Raw genomic sequence first — 21,616 nt, 5'->3', positions numbered from 1 at the left:
TAGGCAGGAGCTTGCGAGAAGGGCAGAGGCTGGTGGGGGGGGGGCAGGGTAAGGGAAGGATGATGAGTAGATGGAACCAGATGGGGAGGAGGTATTAAAGGTGGACCCAGGAGGAAAGCCAGGTAGATGGGTATGTGGGCAATGGGCAGATGGAACCAGGTGGAGGAAGGTATTGAATCTGAGTAACAAGGTGGAGGAGAGATGGGAAAGAGAGAAGCAGCTCCTGGGTGGACCAGAGGATGGAAAGGAACATGGGGAGTGGGTTATCTGTAATTGGGGAAATTCAATGTTTTGCCATTGGTTTGCAGACTACCCAGGCAGAATATGAGTTGCTGTTCTTCTGCTTTGCGTTTGGCCGCACCATGATGTTGGAGAGAACCGAGGTCATCGAGGTTGGTGGGGGAATGGGAAAGGGAAGTTGAAAATAGGCAAATCCAGAAGCACAAGATGGTCGTTGTGGATCGAGTGCAAGTGCTCTACAAAATGGTCGCCCACCCTACACTTGGTCTCGCTGTTGTAGAGGAGGCCTCGTCTCGAGGGCGGAACCCAATAGACGAGGTTGGAAAAGGTGTTTGCGAATCTCTGCCTCAGCTGGAAGGGCTGCTTGGATGACTGGATGGTGAGGAGGGAGGAGGTGTAAGGAGGTTGCAACTCCAGAGATTGCAGTGGTTGGGGAGGTATGTGTGATGAGCGGATGAGGGAATTGCAGAGTGTGGTCCACGTGGAAGATATGGCTGATGGTGAGAGCCTGTTGGATGTGGATGGGAATCTAATTTTTTTTAATAGCTTTTTTTACTTTTTAAATTTTATTTTCAAATCGGTGATTAGTTACACTGGTGTACAGAGGTCAGTTTTAAGAAGAAGGATCTAGGTGCCTTTTTTGGCTATGTATATTTTTTTAAATCTATCGATCAGAAGTATTCTTGAAGGCTTCAAGGGGTCCCATTAATAGTAAGTTATTAAATCGATGTGTAATTGTGACCAATTTGTTGAGTTTCCAACATTCTTGTGCATTCAAAAGAGTTAGGTAGAGCTCCTAGGGCTAGTGGAATCGAGGGATATGGGGAGAAGCTAGGAACGTGGTACTGATTGTGGATGATCAGCCATGATCACATTGAAGGGGTGCTAGCTCGAAGGGCCGAAAAGCCTACTCCTGCACCTCTTGGCTATGATTCTATGTAACACAAACCTATGGAATCTCACTCTGTGCCAGATACAATTTGATTACTGAAGGTGTCGGGAGCTATGTGGAGAAGGCAGGAGAATGGTGTTGAGAGGGAAAGATAGAACGGCCAGGATTGAGTGGCGGAGTAGACTTGATGGGCAGAATGGTCTAATTCTGCTACTAGAACTCGTGAATATGAATGTATGTTGGAGTTCCCACAATTGATCCCTTTGCATTGCTTCGTGACTTTCACAAGGTATATTAAGGGGCTGTCCCACTAACGCCACTTTTCAGCGACTGTCTTCGACCTTCAAGCTCGAGGGCACTTGCCTGAAAAACCTCGAGCTGGATCGACCGTCAGCGATGAAACCGCGAGCCAGATCGACCGTCTGCACACGCGCACACACACACACACGCACACACACAAGGCGGGGCCAAGGAAAGCGGGGGAATGCTGTCTGAAATTCACACCCGCGATGAACGGGAAGGTAAAAGATGGCTGGCACAGTTACGGTAAGTCCTTTAGAGAGCGTGGAGGGGGATGGGGGGATGGAGGGAGCAGGAGTGGAGACACTTTTAAGAAGCCAGATAACTTTTAATAAAGTTTAGTGGGCATTTAACATTACCGGTCAGTTTACTTACCTTTTTTTCTCAACGAGCTATTACCCTTGGCTACCTTCGATTGCATACGATAGCATTACGACCTACCTCGACTAAACCTACGAGTAAAAAAAATATTGATTTTTTTTTTTCCCATGGCGACCTTTTTTTATTCGCGGGCATTTTTCAGCTTGTTAAAAAAAATGCCGCGACCTAACTGAGGCCGCAGGGGGTACTCTCGATCATGAAGAAGAGTTACAAAGACCTCCTAGAACTCATCTAAACTCGCGAATTAGGTCCCCGCAGTGGGACAGCCCCTTTATGGGAACATCAGGTTTAAGTGTATGAACCTTTATTAATTTTGTTTCCATTTCATTCTGAAATTGACCAAGTGCTTGTAAATGTTGGCCAATAAGTAACACTGAACCAACTGATGGTCTCAATTTTTACTGCCCCTGACTGGAGCTAAATATTTTCCTCCTACACGTTTCCCTGACGAGTGGTCTGTAATCTGTTTGTCTTTTGATCATCCAACATTAAATGATCTCAGAACCTCCAAATAATACCCACAATCGAATGCTAGCCTTTTTAATTTAAAATCCCCAGGAACTGTGCAAATGATAGGTTGAAACTTTAATTCTATGCACATGGAAGATGTTATATTATTGATAATTTCTTTTCTTAACTGTGGTGTGTGAAAGGGGCCATCTGTCTTTATTCTTCCACATGGAATCTGGCTTGTTTATTTTTTAATATTAGTAGAATTGGAACATAGAACAGTAGAGCACAAGAACAGGCCCTTCGGCCCACAATGTCTGTGGGGATCAAGATGCCAAGACCAACTCGTATCTGCCTGTGCACATTCCATATACATAGATACATAGAAATTAGGTGCAGGATAAGGCCATTCGGCCCTTCGAGACTGCACCGCCATTCAATATGATCATGGCTGATCATCCAACTCAGTATCCCGTACCTGCCTTCTCTCCATACCCCCTGATCCCTTTAGCCAAAAGGGCCACATCTAACTCCCTCTTAAATATAGTCAATGAAATGGCCTCAACTATCCTCTGTGGCAGACAGTTCCAGAGATTCACCACTTTCTGTGTGAAAAATGTTTTTCTCATCTCGGTCTTAAAGGATTTCCCCCTTATCCTTAAGCTGTGACCCCTTGTCCTGGGCTTCCCCAACATCAGGAACAATCTTCCTGCATCTAGCCTGTCCAACCCCTTAAGAATTTTGTAAGTTTCTATAAGATCCCCCCTCAATATCCCTCCATTCCATGCATATCCATGTGTCTACCTAAACGTTTCTTAAATGCCACTCTTGTATCTGCCTCAACCACCATCTCTGGCAGCACGCTCCAGGCACTCACCACCTTCTGTGTAATAAAACAAAAAGACGTGGCCTGCACATCTCCTTTAAATGTTGCCCCTCTCACCATAAAGCTAGGCCCTCTAGTATTTGATTTGGGAAATGGTTCTGGCATGAGTGGTAGTGAAGTAAGGGTGACTATTTGTTGGGACAGTGGTTTGTATTTATCTATTTATCGCTCTCGCTCTCCTCCAGAGATGCTGCCTGAGCATTTTGTCTCTACTTGTATTTATCTGTTCTCTGCACATTGAGTGACATTTATTGGTCAAGGAGCGGGATAAAGGAAGCTATCAGGCTTCTCTCCTGGCATCTATCCTCTGACCCACCACTTCACTGCTTCTGATTTAAAGTAAATGTTTAACATGTCCAAATTCTTTACTTTTCTCATGTTTAACATTCTGATTTATTGGTTTATTTTTCGACCTGAAACTTAAGAATTTTGCGTTGGACAAGTTTAATTGCATGAGAGTGGAAAGGGATTCTCTTGAGCTAAACGCAAAGTGCTGGAATAATTCAGCAGGTCAGGCAGCATCTGTGGAGGGAATGGATAGGCAATATTTCGGGCCAGGATCATTCTTCACACTGATTGTAGCATTGGAGAGCTGCAAAAGACAAAGACTGTCAAGTCATGGGTGGATATATGTGAGCTGGGCATTTCATAGGCAGATGGGAGGAGTAGCCTAAGTTTCATCAGGAAGTTAACAAGATCAGAGTTTTAGTAACGGGATGAGTCGGGGAGAGGGGGTCGTGGTGGGGGGAGGGAGAGAGGGGGTCGTGGTGGGAGGAGGGATAGAGGGGGAGGTGGTGGGGGGAGGGGGTGAGGGGAGAGGCGGAACAATGGGGAAAAAATGTGTGTACTGGGATGGGTGGGGCACAAGAAAAAGATAATGGGAGGGGTCGGGCAGATTCTCTGGAGTGGTCTGAGTTTTATTGAGTGGATTTGCAATTAAATCTGCCCTGGAAATTTTCAACATGCTTGGGTGTCAACAATTAACCTGCAAAGTAGAATATTTAAACCTATCCTTTTTTCCCCTTCACCCCTGGCCTCAAAAAAGTCATTAGATGGTCCTTGTTTGAGATCTGATGTCCACCAATCTTGACCTTGGCTCCTGCAGTCAGAATTCTGTTTGTGTTTTGAGGAATGCACGACTAAATCGGAGAAGCGGATTTAGTTTAAAATAACAAAAAGAGACACAGGTTTGAGTTTTGAGTCGGCTAATAACACCGTGGATGTTGATGTTGCTGTCAATTAATGCATTAAGTAACAGACATTCCTCCCTGGACAAACATGATTTGGGTAACTTGTATTTGTAATCATTTTGTTACTAGGTTTCAGCACCGTAGTAACAATTGTTTACCTCCAGTGGTGTTTATGCTGTTTTAGTTTCAAAGGTAAACCTCAGAGCTTTAATTCCTTGATTAAGCTGTGACCTTGCTGCGTTAGGGTCCACAGTGTCCACTTTTCCACCCCGCTGATTTTTAGTTTGATCATTTAATGTGTAGGAATGCACAGTTTCCATCTGCATTGCTTGTGCTTTGATCTCAAAGGTTTGTGAGTTGGCTGTGGACCAATAAAGATAATAATGGATGGGATTTATATAGCGCCTTTCTAATACTCAAGGCGCTTAAGATGGGCCTAGTTTGACTCGCATTGTAACAATTTGCAACCAAAGGCTTTTTAAAACATGTTCCCGAGTCTTGCATCTTGACTCATCAGATACTTCCTGTTTCCTCTCTTGAATGGGTGGGCCTGGAATGCTGAAAACAGATCTGGTTTCAAATCCCTAACATCTTAGCTTGGCTTAACTTTTTACAGTTACAAGGCGGAAACAGGTCCTTCGACCCACCGAGTCCAAACCGACCAGCGATTTCCCAGCACATTAACACTATCCTACACATAAGGGACAATTTACAATTTTACCAAAGCCAAAACCTACAAACCTGTACGTCTTTGTAGTCTGAGAGGAAAGCAGAGCACCCGGAGAAAACCCACGCAGGATGTACAAACTGCCTACTGATCGCACCCTTAATCAGGATCGAACTCTGGTCTCTTGCACTGTAAGGCTCAACTTCGCTGTATAGTTCAGACCCTCGAGTCCCAGCAACATCCTTGTAAGTCTTCTCTGCACCCTTTCCAACTTAACAACATCTTTCCTGTAACACGGTGTCCAGAACTGAACACATCCCTCTGCCAGCCTACACATCCTTGGGATGTGCAAGGAAACTGGAGAACAACTGGGGAGAAACCCATGCGGTCACCGAGAGAACATTACAATTCCTCACAGGAGTACAGAACCCAGGTCACTGGAGCTGTGAGGTGGTTTTGTCTGAAGAAGGGTCTCAACCCAGAAATGTCACCTATTACTTTTGTTCAGAGATGCTGTCTGACCTGCTGAGTTACTCCAGCTTTTTGTGTCTTTCTTAAATGGTTGCATTGCTCTGTCTCTGTGCTGCCAAATAGACCTATTAACAAAACACCCTTTCATCCAAGGCAGTCCGTACTAAACTAACACTGATACAATGATGTATCACGAGTCACATTCCTCAAGGTACACTCCCATATTTTGATGCTGTCTCCAAAACAAACACATGCAAGCTTTTAACTTTGTGCAAGAATAAAATTAAACCAGCAGTTTGCTTGTGTGAAACAATGCAGTAAACGTATGGCTGACAGACATGCAAAAACAAACTTCCAGAGGGACTCAGCGAGACGGGTAGCATTTGTAGGGGGAAATGGACAGGCGGAGTTTCAGATCTGGGCCCTTCAAGACTGGAGTAGAGGGGAGATAATTGGTGGAAAGAGGTGAGGAGAAGGAGTGGGGGAAGAGCTGGCAAGTGATAAGGGGATTATAGACACAAAATGCTGGAGTAACTCAACTGGTCAGGCAGCATCTCGAGAAATGGAATCGGTGACGTTTCGGGTTGGAACCCTTCTTCAGGCTCCAGCATTTTGTGTCTATCTTCGGTATCGGCATCTGCAGTTCCTTCTGAAGAAGGGTTCCGATCCAAAATGTCACCTTTTCCATTTTGCCATAGATGCTGCCTGACCCATTGAGTTACTCCAGCACTTTGTATCCGTCTTTGGTATAAACCAGCATCTGCAGTTCCTTCCTACACAAGTGATAGGGAGATGCAGATAAGGAGGGGTTGACTGGGAGATGTCGGGTGGGAGAGAGAGTGGAGATGGCCACAAAGGCTGGAGGTGATAGGTGGAGAAAACAAGAGGCTGCAAATGGTGAAATCTGATCTTCCTTAGCAGTGAAATGTGGAAACATAAGGTAGCTAGGAACAGAGAGGGGGTGGGTGGGCGGTTGTGGCATTAGGAGATCCAGAAGGGGTTTTGGTGGGTGATGAGCGGGAGGAGGAGGGGAAATGAACTGGTTGACGGGGAGACCGCAATGGGCTGTTTTACAGATATGTTTATGTGATACATTTAACCTAAGATTTATTAATTTTCTTATCTCTCAACTATAAACTACACTATAAGCTAAAATTAACGACATTATTATGTAAACCTCCACATCATCTATTCCAGGTACAGATACTTTCAAAACTGCTTCTCCAAATAAACTGCAAACATAATTTCTCTTCCCATATTATTGTTGCAATAATTAAGCCCAAACATAAATGCTTCTCAATACAATTTCCAATCAACTGTAGATCATAAGATCATAAGTGATAAGAGCAGAATTAGGCCATTCGGCCCATCAAGTCTACTCCACCATTCAATCATGGCTGATCTATCTCTTCCCCCACCCGTTCTCTTGCCTTCTCCCCATAACCTCTGACACCCGTACTAATCAAGAATCTATCTATCTCTGCCTTAAATATATCCACTGACTGCCTCCACAGCCTTCTGTGGCAAAGAATTCCACAGATTCACCACCCTCTTCATCTCCTTCTGAAAAGAACGCCCTTTAATTCTGAGGATATGACCTCTAGTCCTAGACTCTCCCACGTGGAAATATCCTCTCCACATCCACTCTATCCAAGCCTTTCACTATTCTGTACATTTCATTGAGGACCCCCCCTCATTCTTCTAAACTTCAGCGAGTACAGATGCTGTAACATTCATGGTAGTCAAACAGTCGTGTGGGTTATAGTATGTAGCTTTTGTACCATCAAATTCAATGATATCATATAACCATATAACAATTACAGCACGGAAACAGGCCATCTCGGCCCTACAAGTCCGTGCCGAACAACTTTTTTCCCTTAGTCCCACCTGCCTGCACTCATACCATAACCCTCCATTCCCTTCTCATCCATATGCCTATCCAATTTATTTTTAAATGATACCAACGAACCTGCCGCCACCACTTCCACTGGAAGCTCATTCCACACCGCTACCACTCTCTGAGTAAAGAAGTTCCCCCTCATGTTACCCCTAAACTTCTGTCCCTTAATTCTGAAGTCATGTCCTCTTGTTTGAATCTTCCCTATTCTCAAAGGGAAAAGCTTGATCACGTCAACTCTGTCTATCCCTCTCATCATTTTAAAGACCTCTATCAAGTCCCCCCTTAACCTTCTGCGCTCCAGAGAATGAAGACCTAACTTATTCAACCTATCTCTGTAACTTAGTTGTTGAAACCCAGGCAACATTCTAGTAAATCTCCTCTGTACTCTCTCTATTTTGTTGACATCCTTCCTATAATTGGGCGACCAAAATTGTACACCATACTCCAGATTTGGTCTCACCAATGCCTTGTACAATTTTAACATTACATCCCAGCTTCTATACTCAATGCTCTGATTTATAAAGGCTAGCATACCAAAAGCTTTCTTTACCACCCTATCTATATGAGATTCCACCTTCAAGGAACTATGCACGGTTATTCCCAGATCCCTCTGTTCAACTGTATTCTTCAATTCCCTACCATTTATCATGTACGTCCTATTTTGATTTGTCCTGCCAAGGTGTAACACTTCACATTTATCAGCATTAAACTCCATCTGCCATCTTTCAGCCCATTTTTCCAAATGGCCTAAATCACTCTGTAGACTTTGGAAATCCTCTTCATTATCCACAACACCCTTTTGGTCAAGGGTCAAGGGTCAAGGGCTTTATTATCCACCAATCATATTTCACTTTGATTTGTCAGGCTTCCAATCTTTGTGCCTCTTAGCTCTCATTTTGCCTCATGATCTTCATTTCATGTAAATGCTGGGCTTTTTGTATCACATGCTGTCCCTGTTGAAGTTAAAAAGCTGTTCGGACCTAACTGTATCTCTGGACTGTCAGCAATGCTCAGTTTGGTTGTAATTGATTCCAGCCCCTTCTGCTGCCCTCCGTATATGTTGTATTGAGCTGATTTCGATAAATCTAAGCAAAGTGTAACGGCACCTGGTGGGACTTTGGAATTCTTAATGTCTTTGCTGCTCTGCAAGGGTGGCACCATGACAGAGTTGGTGTCTTACAGCACCAGAGACCCGAGTTCGATCCTGATTATAGGTGCTGTCTGTAATAAGTTTGTACATTCTCCCCGTGACCGCGTGGGATTCCTCTGGGTATTCCGGTTTCCTTCCACGTTCCAAAGATATGCAGGTTTGTAGGCTAATTGGCTTCGGTATGTTGTAAAATTGTCCCTAGTGCACGGGGTAATCACTGGCCAGTGTGGACTCGGTGGGCCGAAGGGCCTGTTTCCGCGGGGTATCTCTAAAGTTCAAAGCCTTAAGCAGAGTTGCTCAGGGTATCCAGCACAATCCAATTTAATTCCGCCCATTTCAATAACTTGCAATTGGTTTGCGATTCTTTTCCGTCTTTTCTGTTACACTCTGAATACGTTGTGACATCAGCAAGCCCAAGCATGGAATCGAGGTCATTTCAAGCAAGTCAGCTGCTGCTTCTGCTCTGGAGGATGAAACAACTTGAATCTTGGGGAAAGTGTAGGATATTAAAAGGGCTTTTGTTGTTTATGAAGTTACTGAATGAGCTGAATCAAATTGGGACTGTGCTGCATGCCTTGAGCAATTTTGCTGTGGGTTTGAGTTCTAGCGTGTCAATGAGTGGTCTTGCACTGGGCTTGGATGTTGATGTCTGTCTCAGTGCAATGTATCCAGTGTTTATTTCTTTTGCTGAAGCTCCAGCATCCTCAATCATAAAACCCTTGACCAAAAGTAATAGGAAAACCCACTGTTAATCTTTGAAGGACTTTTCCCCGCTGAAACCAAAAGAGGGGTTGAAATAGGGGCCTTGACTTCACGCCATCTCAATGAAGATCAAATCCAGATAGACTGGATAAAGTTACAGGAAAATTACAGGGGTGTTCAGCTGTTCAGGATTTCAGCAGATTGGATCAGAAGATGGAGCCTCACCACAATTAAACTAAACCGTGAGCGCTGGAAGCAATTCAGTGAAGGACTGGAGGTGGTTGGGAGGGATATGCTTTCTGACATTCATCATAATTTTCAAAAGGGAACTAGTTATGTTGTGGCAAGAGGCCAAGTGGAGCGAGTGGGGAATGGGGTTGAAGTTTGGTTCCTGCATAGACTCAATGGGCTGAATGGTCTACTTCCACTCTGTGACCTTATGATTCTATGTGCTTATTTTGAATGTTGTGAAGCAATTTTGAAGTGTAGTTTTTGTTGCAGAGAAAATGGAGCCACGCGCAGCTGGTAGAGCCACTGCCTCACAGCGCCAGAGGCCTGGGCTCGATCCTGATCTCGGGCGCTGTCTGTGTGGAGTTTTCACATTCTCCCAGTGACCGCGTGGGTTTCCTCCCATTCTCCAAAGACGTGCAGGTATTCTAGGTTAATTGGCCTCTGTAAATTGCCCCTAGTGTGTCGGGAGTGGATGCCAGAGTGCGATAACACGAGATAAGTGGGACCGGGCGATTAATGGTCAGCATGGACTTGGTGGGCCGAAGGGTCTGTTTCCATGCTGTATCTCTAAACTAAATTAAACCTGGATACAGAGACAGGTACAAAGTGTTGGTGTAACTCAGCGGGTCAGGCAGCCTCTTTGAAGAAAAATAATAGGTGACGTTTTGGGTCAGAACCCTTCTTCAGAATGAAAGTAAGAGGTCGGGGTGTTGGGTGCGGGTGGGGGGAGAGTGATAAATAAACTGGAGGTGAGAAATGGCCAGAGCAATTCGGGTCCGGCCACAGATGACCTCCAGTTGGGAACTTTCCATATAAGCAGATATAGTAATGGTGAGGTGATCTGTTTTAGATGTCGCTTGTGATTCACCAGAATTCCTGGAAAACTCCATTGCTCCCCTTTGTTTAAAAAAAAAAATATGGTCCTGATGTCCTTTACTCCAGTGCAGATGTGGCCCTGGAAAGGGAACACACTTAGCAGTGCGGCATTTACTTGGTGCTGCACTGTCGCAGCGTGGATTTTTGTGTTCAAGCCCTTGGGACGCAGTGGAACAAGTGGCATTCTGATTCCTGGGCGAGATGCTGCCAAAAGAGCCACAGCTGATGCTCAGCATAAAGCATTCAAGCATTCAATGTAAACACTAGTAGAATGCGACATTCTTCAGCCTATTAAAGGTTGTTTTGATTCCCTTCTGCATCGCTGCCTCTTCCCACATATATCTTCCCTTCCTCAAGCGATCCAGTTCCATGGGTGACCTGAACCATTCCTACTTTGACAGAACATTAACATGTTCCCCAATGGCTCAAAGCTGTCAACACATGGTATCTATGACCTCTTTGCCTGTTCCGTCTGCCTCGCTACACCATAGCTGTGTATGTGAATCAGAATGGTCCCCTCCTTTCCCAGAAGCTGCATTATGTTGAGCATAACAGTTAAGCAATATTTGAATTTGGGCTCTTTTTGTCTTTATGTCCCGAAATTATTGGCATTTTGCATCAAGAGCCTGTTTGACTTTATCACCGACTTGGCTCCTGACAAATGCAACATTTTTTATAAACTTCGGAGACATCTGTAAATGATGAAGTAATTTTACTGCACACCCATATTTAATGTCGTTTTGGTCAATTTGCATCCATTTAATACAATCGCGTTGTTGATATTAATTTATGCTCTCCCTCTACAGATAGCAGCTTTGTGCTCCCCCTTGCACAATGCAGCTTTGTACAGTTTGGTCAGTTTAGTTTAGAGAGGCAGCGCAGAAGCAGGGCTCTCCGTCTACCTGCTCCGCGCCGACCAGCGATCACCCTGTCCAGCACTATCCCACACACTCGGGAAAATTTACAATTTTACCACACCAATTAGCCTACAAACATGTACGTCTTCAGCATGTGGGAGGAAACCCGGAGAAAATCAACGCAGGTCACAGGGAGAACATACAAACTCCACACAGACAGCACCCAGAGTCAGGATCGTACCAGGGTGTCTGGTGCTGTAAGGCAGCAACTCTACCGCTGTGCCACCGTGCAGACTGTTTGTGTTTTAGATCTCGTAAGATGAACATCATTTGTTGGTCCTATTGATGAATGGATGTTAAAATGATGCTGGTTACCTGATTTAAAAAAAAACAAAACCTGTTGGCATTCAAATGTAGTTCTCCATATTTGGGGAGGGGGGGGTGGGGAGGAGGGGGTATGGAGGAATGTTGGAGAAGAAAAATTAGGCTTCAAAATTGGAAGTAAGAGTAGATTATCAAGCCTTGTGTGCCTACTTTGTCAGTAAGTAAGATCATGGCTGATCCTGCACCTCACTCATTCTCAGCAGATCCCCATCTTCTTTGAAAATGTGTTGTGCAGTTATGTTTGTTTGTACTTGGCTATTTTATCACTGTACAGCATGGAAACAGGCCCTTCAACCCATCCCAACCAAGATGCCCCATCTAAGCTAGTCCCATTTGCCTGTGTGTGGCCCATATCCCTCCAAATATTTCCTATCCATGTGCCTGTCTAAGTATTACATGTCAAAGTATTCCCTGTTTTAGTATCTATTAAATGTTCTTACAATGTTTAGGTTTAAGTTAATTTTTGATTATATCTCACTTGTAAATTGACACATGGACTGCTGGCGAAGCTATCATTGCTTAAACAACTGGTTTCAGTTTGTGTGTAAAATTGATTGCATATTTACTTGCCATGCTTAATTAATCTATCCCAAAGAATGTAATTTCTAGCATTTTGACCTTTCCCACTCCTCCTGTAGTTGTATCTATTTTAAAATGTAACCAGGCAAGAGAACATGCATAAGATCAAGATGCATCTGATGAGTTGGCGACATCCAATACAAAGTGGTTGACTCAACTGTTTCTTTCGTTGGGGGGGGGGGAACATTTTGGGATGGGCAATGAATAACAGTGTTCCCAACAATATACACTTCTTGTGAACAAATGTACCTGCCTTTCCTTGTTTCTGGGAGTCCATGTCGATGTATGAGACATTCCTGTTATTAATCTTGCATGCCTTTTACAAGTCTTCACCTTCTATTAAGTCTTCCCTACATTTACACTTGGCTGTGGGGATTAATCTTGTACTGTGTTGATTTTTAATTAATCCACTTGGCTGGGAGATTGAGAGTTTACAGTGCAGTGAATTGAGCAGAATTGAGTAGGTGTTATTTGATGACCAACTAATTAGGAGAAAGATGACAAGTGGCATGAAGCTTGTAAGAGACTTCATTAATTCTTGTCACGATCCAAGTACATCCAGGGTAATAATTGGGGACTAGATCGGAGTTGAACTGAAAGGTGAGATCGATGGGAATATAGTGTACAAGAAATATAGTATATAATAAATTACATGAGAACCTCTACAGATAGGCAATCTGCAATGATATTGGCTAAGACACAACCTCTGTCACCAAAGGCTGCAGATGTATGGGAACCTGTACCTATATGCTTTCTGTTAAATTGCATTGCATACTGACTAGGAAAAATATTGCTCTTTCTTTATTGTTGCTCAGTTTAAATCCAAGAAGTAACACTCTGAGAGCACCATTGGTGCATCTCCAGTTCAAGAAGACTGCTCACTAACCACCACCTCCAAGCCAACTGGGGATGGGCAATTATTGGTGATCTTGTCAGTGATGTCCACATGTGAATGATGACTGAGGAACTGAAATGTTCGTTTTATTCACAGTGTCCCATTTATCTTACAGATTTCTACATAAACCACTGCCCCACTCAGGAGAAATCTGCCGAAATCTTGAATTGGTTCCATCTCTGTTGGTGCTTGGACCTGTGGACACCACCTTGTATCTAAAGAAGTTAGTAGCTATTTATTATTTATGGGGTTGGAATTCCTTGGACTGTTTCACAAATCATCTCCTTATAGTTTTATTATGGAAATGAGCCTTCAGAGTAAGGAGTGACTGATTTTCAAAGTGGTTATTGGCCATGTTATTAAACGTCCAGTAGAAATAGTTCGTTCATGAGTGATAGGAGCAGAATTAGGCTATTTGGCCCATCAAGTCTACTCCATCATTCAATCATGGCTGATCTATCTTTCCCTCTTCACCCCATTCTCCTGCTAATCAAGAATCTATCTATCTCTGCCTTTAAAATATCTATTAACTTAGCCTCCATAGCCTTCTGTGGCAATGAATTCCACAGATGCACCATCAGAAATGAGGAACTGCAGATGCTGGTTTACACAAAGGACATAAGCACGCAGGTACAGCAGGCAGTGAAGAAAGCTAATGGCATGTTAGAAACATAGAAACATAGAAATTAGGTGCAGGAGTAGGCCATTCGGCCCTTCGAGCCTGCACCGCCATTCAATATGATCATGGCTGATCATCCAACTCAGTATCCCGTACCTGCCTTCTCTCCATACCCTCTGATCCCCTTAGCCACAAGGACCACATCTAACTCCCTCTTAAATATAGCCAATGAACTGGCCTCGACTACCCTCTGTGGCAGAGAGTTCCAGAGATTCACCACTCTCTGTGTGAAAAAAGTTCTTCTCATCTCGGTTTTAAAGGATTTCCCCCTTATCCTTAAGCTGCGACCCCTTGTCCTGGACTTCCCCAACATCGGGAGCAATCTTCCTGCATCTAGCCTGTCCAACCCCTTAAGAATTTTGTAAGTTCCTATAAGATCCCCTCTCAATCTCCTAAATTCTAGAGAGTATAAACCAAGTCTATCCAGTCTTTCTTCATAAGACAGTCCTGACATCCCAGGAATCAGTTTGGTGAACCTTCTCTGCACTCCCTCTATGGCAATAATGTCCTTCCTCAGATTTGGAGACCAAAACTGTACGCAATACTCCAGGTGTGGTCTCACCAAGACACTGTACAACTGCAGTAGAACCTCCCTGCTCCTATACTCAAATCCTTTTGCTATGAAAGCTAACATACCATTCGCTTGTTGGTCTTTATAACAAAAGGATTTGAGTCTTGGAGCAAAGAGGTCCTTCTGCAGTTGTACAGGGCCCTGGTGAGACCACACCTGGAGTATTGTGTGCAGTTTTGGCCTCCTAATTCAAGGAAGAACATTCTTGCTATTAAGGGAGTGCAGCATAGTGTTCACGAGGTTAATTCCTGGGATGGCGGGACTGTCATGATGAAAGAAGGAACAACTGAGGTGAGAAACTTTTTCACCCAGAGAGTTGTGAATTTATGGAATTCCCTACCACAGAGGGCAGTGGAGGCCAAGTCATTGGACAGATTTAAGAGAGAGTTAGATAGAGCTCTAGGGCTAGTGGAGTCAAGGGATATGGGGAGAAGGCAGGCACGGGTTATTGATAGGAGACGATCAGCCATGATCACAATGAATGGCGGTGCTGGCTCGAAGGGCCGAATGGCCTCCTCCTGCACCTATTTTCTATGTTTCTATGACTGGGCTTGTATTCACTGGAATTTAGAAGGATGAGAGGACACCATATAAAATTATTAAGGCATTGGACACGCTAGATGCAGGAAACGTGTTCCCGATGTTGGGGGAGTCCAGAACCAGGGGCCACATTTTAAGATTAAGGGGTAGGCCATTTAGAACTTAGATGAGGAAAAACTTTTTCACTCAGAATTGGTGGAACTGTCTGCCTCAGAAGGCAGTGGTGGGCGATTCACTGCATGCATTCAAAAGAGAATTAGATAGAACTCTTAGGGCTAGCGGAATCACAGGATATGGGGAGAAAGCAGGAACAGGGTATTGATTGTGGATGATCATCCATGATCACATTGAATGGCGGTGCTGGCTCGAGGGGCCGAAATAGCCTACTCCTGCACCTATTTTCTATGTTTCTGTAAAGTGCTGGAGTATCTCAGCAGGTCAGGCAGCATCTCTGGAGAACATGGATGGGTGACGTTTCAGATCGAGACAAGGAATGGTCTGAGGAAGGGTCTCAATCCGAAACATCACCCATCCATGTTCTCCAGCAATGCTGCCTGACCTGCTGAGTTAATCCTGCATTTGTGTCCTTTTATTAAACTTCCACCCTGCTTCTAAAACCTGAGATACTTCAAACCACTGTTCAAACGCTTGCCAATTTTCTTCTGTATCATTGTTTTTGCTCACTGACCTAAACAGTCTACTGTGTTTGAAGTAAAAATGTAGTACTTGCTGAGAAGTGTGCCTTTCCCCACTTTACCATTAAAACTGGCACCCATCTACTTTATTTTTTTTACTGCTGGGCATCTGTTTGGTTGGTTTGGCATCTTCATCATCATTGTTGAAAACATCAACGGGCACGGTGCGTTACAATGCTATGTACGACGGTGATCGCAACTTCTACTGAAGTGTGGATGGCCGTTGGCTTGCCAGCAACTCATCCTCCCTTTTGACAGGTCTTGTTTTTGGTCCTGCTAGGGGTCCACAGCCCCCTCCTCACCTGGCAAACCAGGTGGGGGAGATGGTTTATTCGCCGACTATCCGACCATGGAGCAGGTAGCACAGGATTACATGGTACCCGTGGTGGTGGTGGGGTGGGGTGGGGGGGGGGGGGGGGGGAACTCCCCCGAACTACTCACTTTAAAGAGTAGGTCTGGTAAAAATATTTATTATTTTCAGTAAATACTTCCTCATTAAAAACCAAACTCTCACTCTGAGTTTTGTCGCTTGTCCTGAAGCTTTTGGCTTGGGTTCAGTTTTATTGTGATTTGTGTCCAAAGGAATTAATTATGTAAATGGTTGCATAAAAGGTCACATTTTCACGTCTGTCTTGTTTGCGTCCCCTAGGCTCTGGAAGTACCACTTTGAAACGCAACCATGCTGGCAGAGATGGGCTCGCGGGTTGCCCAGGTTTATGAGGGGCTGCTAAAAGGAGGTGAGTCAAATGGCCTGTTTAATCGATGTTCGATGATCTTTACGCGCGTCATCCAAGAATCCACTTGGTTAGGTTGCTGAAACTTGGGAAACTATGTACTTGCCGGATGGCACGGTGGCACAGCGGTAGAGTTGCTGTCTTGTGGTGCTTACGGAGCCTGAGGCCTAGGTTCGATCCTGACTATGGGTGCTTGCCTGTACGGAGTTGTTACGTTCTCCCCGTGACCGTGTGGGTTTTCTCCCAGAACTTCGGGTTCCTCCCACACTCTAAAGACAGTGCACAGGTTTGTGGGTTAATTGGCTTGGTATATATGTACAAATTGTCCCTAGTGTTAATGTGCGGGGATCGCAGGTCGGTGTGGACTCTCTGTGCCGAAGCACCTGTTTTACGCGCTGTATCTCTAAACTAAATGTTGGTAATTTACCTGCATTTGATCTTTGGACTTGAGGCTGTGTTGACCCATGATCTTATTGAAGGGTGATGCAGGCTCAAGAGGTGCAATATCCTTCCCTTGCATTAATGGAAGCATCTTGTTCCATAACACTGCTCTGCCATTCATCAAGGTCACAGTTAATGCTTTGCCACATATCCGTGATACTGCCGATCAACACCTTTCCTTAGAGACCAGCAGTATATCAATGTCAGCCTTGAACACAATGAATCTCAATGAAAATCAACCCCCTTTTGAGGTAGAGAATTAAGGTTTCATTGTTTTACAACCCCGTGGGTTTTCTTAAAAAAAACACATGACCTTTTAAGTGGTTTATTTCCTAGCCCTAAAAGATAGATTCTAGTATTTTACTGAGAACAGATTTCTTTTTATCAAGCTGGAAAGGGTGCAAAGAAGATTTACGAGGATGCTGCCAGAAGGATCTGAGCTACAGGGAAAGGTTGAGCAGGCTAGGACTCTATTCCTTGGAACGTAGGAGGATGAAGGGTGATCTTATAGATGTGTACAAAATCATGAGAGGAATAGATATGGTAAATGCACAGTCTCTTGCCCAGAGTAAGGGAATTGAGAACCAGACGACATTGGTTTTAGGTAAGAGGGGATGGCTTTAATAGGAACACAAGGCATGACTATTTTACACAAAGGGTGCTGGATGTATGGGATGAGCTGCTGGAAGAGGTAGTTGAGGCAGGTACTACGGCAACGTTTAAGGGACATTTAGACAGGTTCATGGATAGGGTAGGTATGGAAGGATATGGGCTGAACGTGGACATGTGGAACTAGTATAGATGGGACATGTTGGGCTTGTTTCCATGCTGTATGACACCATGATCCATTGTTTTTGTGGCTGGAATCTTTCTTCCACATGTATTTATTAACTACCACAATCTACCTATCTTTCATTTACTCACACTTTTGGTTAATTTTTTCCTGCTCTCCTATAATGACTCTTCTAGTCCTCTGTCTTACAGTCCTTGCTATTTTATATATACCCTCTATAAATCCAATGCTATCCTTAATCTAATATTATTCTTGACCACCTCAGTTAGCCGGGGGGGGGGAATCACTTTTCTGGATCCCATAAGAATTCCCATTTATAATTGCAGCAAAAATAATTCTTGCTGACTCTTGTGTGATCTGACTAAAAGCAGGCTTTGCAATCCATTAATGCTTTTGAAGTGCATGTCACAATTGACATTTTTAATAAAACTAACGCCGCCATTTATTTTGAAGGGATATAACAGCTATAAAGTCATTCATAAACAGCACTCCAGGGAATTTTTGAGCAGAAAATTACTTGGGGCAGGTTTCCCACTTGGCAAAGTCTCAGGCTGTCAAAGTAGCTGGTAAACTCAGGATGGTGATCAGGTTTCACGTTTGGCCACTGAGGCTGTGCTTTGGACAGAAGTATTCCTGTAGTTGGGGTTAGCGAAGGAAAGGGGTTCTGAACTACTCCCCCCCCCCCCTGTGATCTTAATACCAAAGCCAATAAACCTATAAACCTGTACGTCTTTGGAGTGTTGGAAGAAACTGGAGCACACGGAAAAAACCCATGCAGGTCACTGAGGGAACGTCCAAACTCCATACAGAAAGCACGCATGGTCAGGACGCAGCCCGAGTCTCTGGTGCTGCAAGGCAGCAACCCTACTGCTGCACCACTGTGCTGCCTACTGTTCCTTCTTCTTCCTGTGAATCTTTTTGCCAAACTTGATTATTGACAGTTAGTGGTGAGTTTTATCATTAATCTGCATCTCTCTCTCTCTCTCTCTCTCTCTCACTCTCTCTCTGCAGATCCACGAATCGAAGAATATCCCTTCATGGTGTCTCCAGTCCCTATGACGGCTGTTCTCTTGTTCTACGTATATTTTGTACTGTCTCTGGGACCCAAGCTGATGGCTGGCAGGAAGCCCTTCGATCTTAAAAAGATCATGGTTTGCTATAACTTTGCACTGGTGTTCTTCTCCATATTCATAGTCTATGAGGTACGCCTGCTCCGAAGCTGTTTACCTTTGGAAAATTCATATTGTTTTATACTTATTATCTAAAGATCATATTGACTCCTGCTGTTTGCATGGGAGAATGTACTTACTTCTTGTGACCTTGTGGACTTTACCCTGGTGCTCCAGTTTCTCCCATCCAAAAGTAGGTTGTTGGGTAAATTCAAGTCATAGGAACAGAATTGGGCCATTTGGCCCATCAGGTCTATTCCGCCATTCAATCATGGCTGATCTATCTTTTCATCTCAACACAATACTCCTGCCTTCTCTTCATAACCCTTGACACCCTTACTAATCACGAATCTGTCATTCACAACCTTAAAAATATCCATTGACAGCCTCCACAGGCGTATGTGGCAATTAATTTCACAGATTCACCATCCTCTGACTAAAGACATTCCTCCTCATCTCCTTTCCAAAAGTGTGTTTTATCCTGAGGCCATGCCCTCTGGACATAAACGGCCCCACTTGTGGAAACACACTTACTAACCAAGAATCTGTCAATCTCCCCCTTAAAGACATCCATTGACTTGGCCTCCACAGCTGCTGTTCCCAGTGGAGATGGGTAACAGGAGAACCAAGGGAATAGTTGATGGGCTTGTGTGAAGCAGGCAAAATGGGGAAATAAATAGGGAAAGGGCTCTGGGTTCAATGGGCCTTATGGCCTTGTAATGTTGTAAGAGATTTGAAAAGTATTGGTAAAATGTTGGTTTTGCATGAGCCGCAATATGAAGGAAACTGTAATTGATCTTTTAATTTGCATGTAGCAAACATTATTGGAAAGTCAGGAATTTTTATTTCCTTGCACCCTGATAAATGTATTACATGGAAACATAGAAATCAGGTGCAGGAGTAGGCCATTCGGCCCTTCGAGCCTGCACCGCCATTCAATATGATCATGGCTGATCATCCAACTCAGTATCCCGTACCTGCCTTCTCTCCATACCCTCTGATCCCCTTAGCCACAAGGGCCACATCTAACTCCCTCTTAAATATAGCCAATGAACTGGCCTCGACTACCCTCTGTGGCAGAGAGTTCCAGAGATGCACCACTCTCTGTGTGAAAAATGTTGTTCTCATCTCGGTTTTAAAGGATGTCCCCCTTATCCTTAAGCTGTGACCCCTTGTCCTGGACTTCCCCAACATCGGGAGCAATCTTCCTGCATCTAGCCTGTCCAACCCCTTAAGAATGTTATAAGTTTCTATAAGATCCCCTCTCAATCTCCTAAATTCTAGAGAGTATAAACCAAGTCTATCCAGTCTTTCTTCATAAGACAGTCCTGACATCCCAGGAATCAGTCTGGTGAACCTTCTCTGCACTCCCTCTATGGCAATAATGTCCTTCCTCAGATTTGGAGACCAAAACTGTACGCAATACTCCAGGTGTGGTCTCACCAAGACCCTGTACAACTGCAGTAGAACCTCCCTGCTCCTATACTCAAATCTTTTTGCTATGAAAGCTAACATACCATTCGCTTTCTTCACTGCCTGCTGCTACAACTAAAGGGTGCACACTGAAAGGGAAAGAATACAGGAGTATTGGGAATACAATGCGAGAACAAGATAAACATTGTATATGGGACACTTGGCTGACCTTGACGGCAATAGAATAAATGAAGGACATATCAAGGGTCAAATAAACTGGATGTGTGATTATAGCTTGCAAATTATTGTAAGGATTTTCAACAAAATTAAATGCAGATATTCTACAAGCAGTAGTAGGTCATTTGACTCAACAGGTCTACTCCTCCTTTCAATCATGGCTGATCTATCATTCCCTCTCAAACCATTCTCATGCCATTCTCATCCCCATAACCCCCGACACTCTTACTAATCAAGAATCTGACAATCTCCGCCTTAAAAATATCCATTGACTGCCTCCACTGCCGTCTGTGGCAATGAATGCCACAGATTTGCCATCCTCTGACTAAAGAAATCCCCCTCATCTTCTTTCTAAATGTATGTCCTTTTATTTTGAGGCTATGGCCTCTGGTCCTAGACTCTCCCGTTAGAGGAAACATCCTCTCCACATTCATTTTATCCAGGCCTTTCACTATTCAATAAGTTTCAATGAGTTCCCCTTTATTAATTAAAGGAAACTGTAATTATATTTTGGATGGCAATCATTATCTCACAGACTACTTAATGACCTGTGGTGCCATGGGAGACTGTTCTTGCAACTCTGCAGATAATCAAGCCCTCTGACCTTGACAATAAAATATTCTCAAGTTGCTCACCTTTGGAAGAGCTGCCGTTGAATCAAATTACTTTTCAGTTCAGTTATGCAGTGTGACGTGTATTTTTAAAATAATCTCCTTGTAGCTTTTTGTGTTTCCATCATGATTAACCCAACTATCAACTGGACATTGTCGTGTTTTGTTCAGTGAGTTTGAATATTAATTCTAATCCTTTAAAATAAATAAATATATATATATATATATTCCACTTCCACAGTTCTTGATGGCTGGCTGGGCTACAGGATATACATTCCGATGTGATCCAGTAGATGAATCCAATAGTCCAAAAGCTCTTCGGGTAAGTGCAAGAATCTTTTACTTCTCTTTACTTTGTAGCCTTTGGAATGTTCAAAATTCTGCATTGAGAATTGATCGCCTGCCTGAAAGAACTACTAGTTGGGCTATTGTTACACTCTGTTGCCCCATGCAGAATGTGTTTTAATATTTGATTATGGATGTCGGGAGTTATGGGGAGAAGGCAGGAGAATGGGGGTTAGGAGCGAGAGATAGATCAGCCATGGTTGAATGGCGGAGTAGACTTGATGGGCTGAATGGCCTAATTCTGCTCCTATCACGTATGACCTTATGACCTAAGGCAGTTTTTATGCTGACTAATGATGGGCTGGGCTGCTGTATAGAAGGTGTTTCTGTTTGTGCA

At 43.9% G+C, this 21,616-nt stretch overlaps 1 protein-coding gene across 3 annotated transcripts in view; it reads left to right on the top strand.

The window, feature by feature from the left end:
- The window catches only part of elovl1 (ELOVL fatty acid elongase 1), an 84,818-nt gene that overhangs the window by 41,669 nt on the left and 21,533 nt on the right, over positions 1-21,616 (top strand). For all 3 annotated transcript variants that reach the window (XM_033028851.1, XM_033028850.1, XM_033028852.1), the window contains exons 2-5: positions 13,167-13,274; positions 16,186-16,273; positions 18,516-18,706; positions 21,176-21,256. In XM_033028851.1, coding sequence (XP_032884742.1) covers positions 16,216-16,273; positions 18,516-18,706; positions 21,176-21,256 — 330 coding nt within the window. In that variant the 5' untranslated portion in view covers positions 13,167-13,274; positions 16,186-16,215. The remainder of the gene's footprint in view (positions 1-13,166; positions 13,275-16,185; positions 16,274-18,515; positions 18,707-21,175; positions 21,257-21,616) is intronic.

This window comes from Amblyraja radiata, chromosome 10 (assembly GCF_010909765.2).
Source record: "Amblyraja radiata isolate CabotCenter1 chromosome 10, sAmbRad1.1.pri, whole genome shotgun sequence".
NCBI classification, from domain to species: Eukaryota; Metazoa; Chordata; class Chondrichthyes; order Rajiformes; family Rajidae; genus Amblyraja; species Amblyraja radiata.
This window is presented reverse-complemented; position numbering and strand designations above follow the sequence as displayed.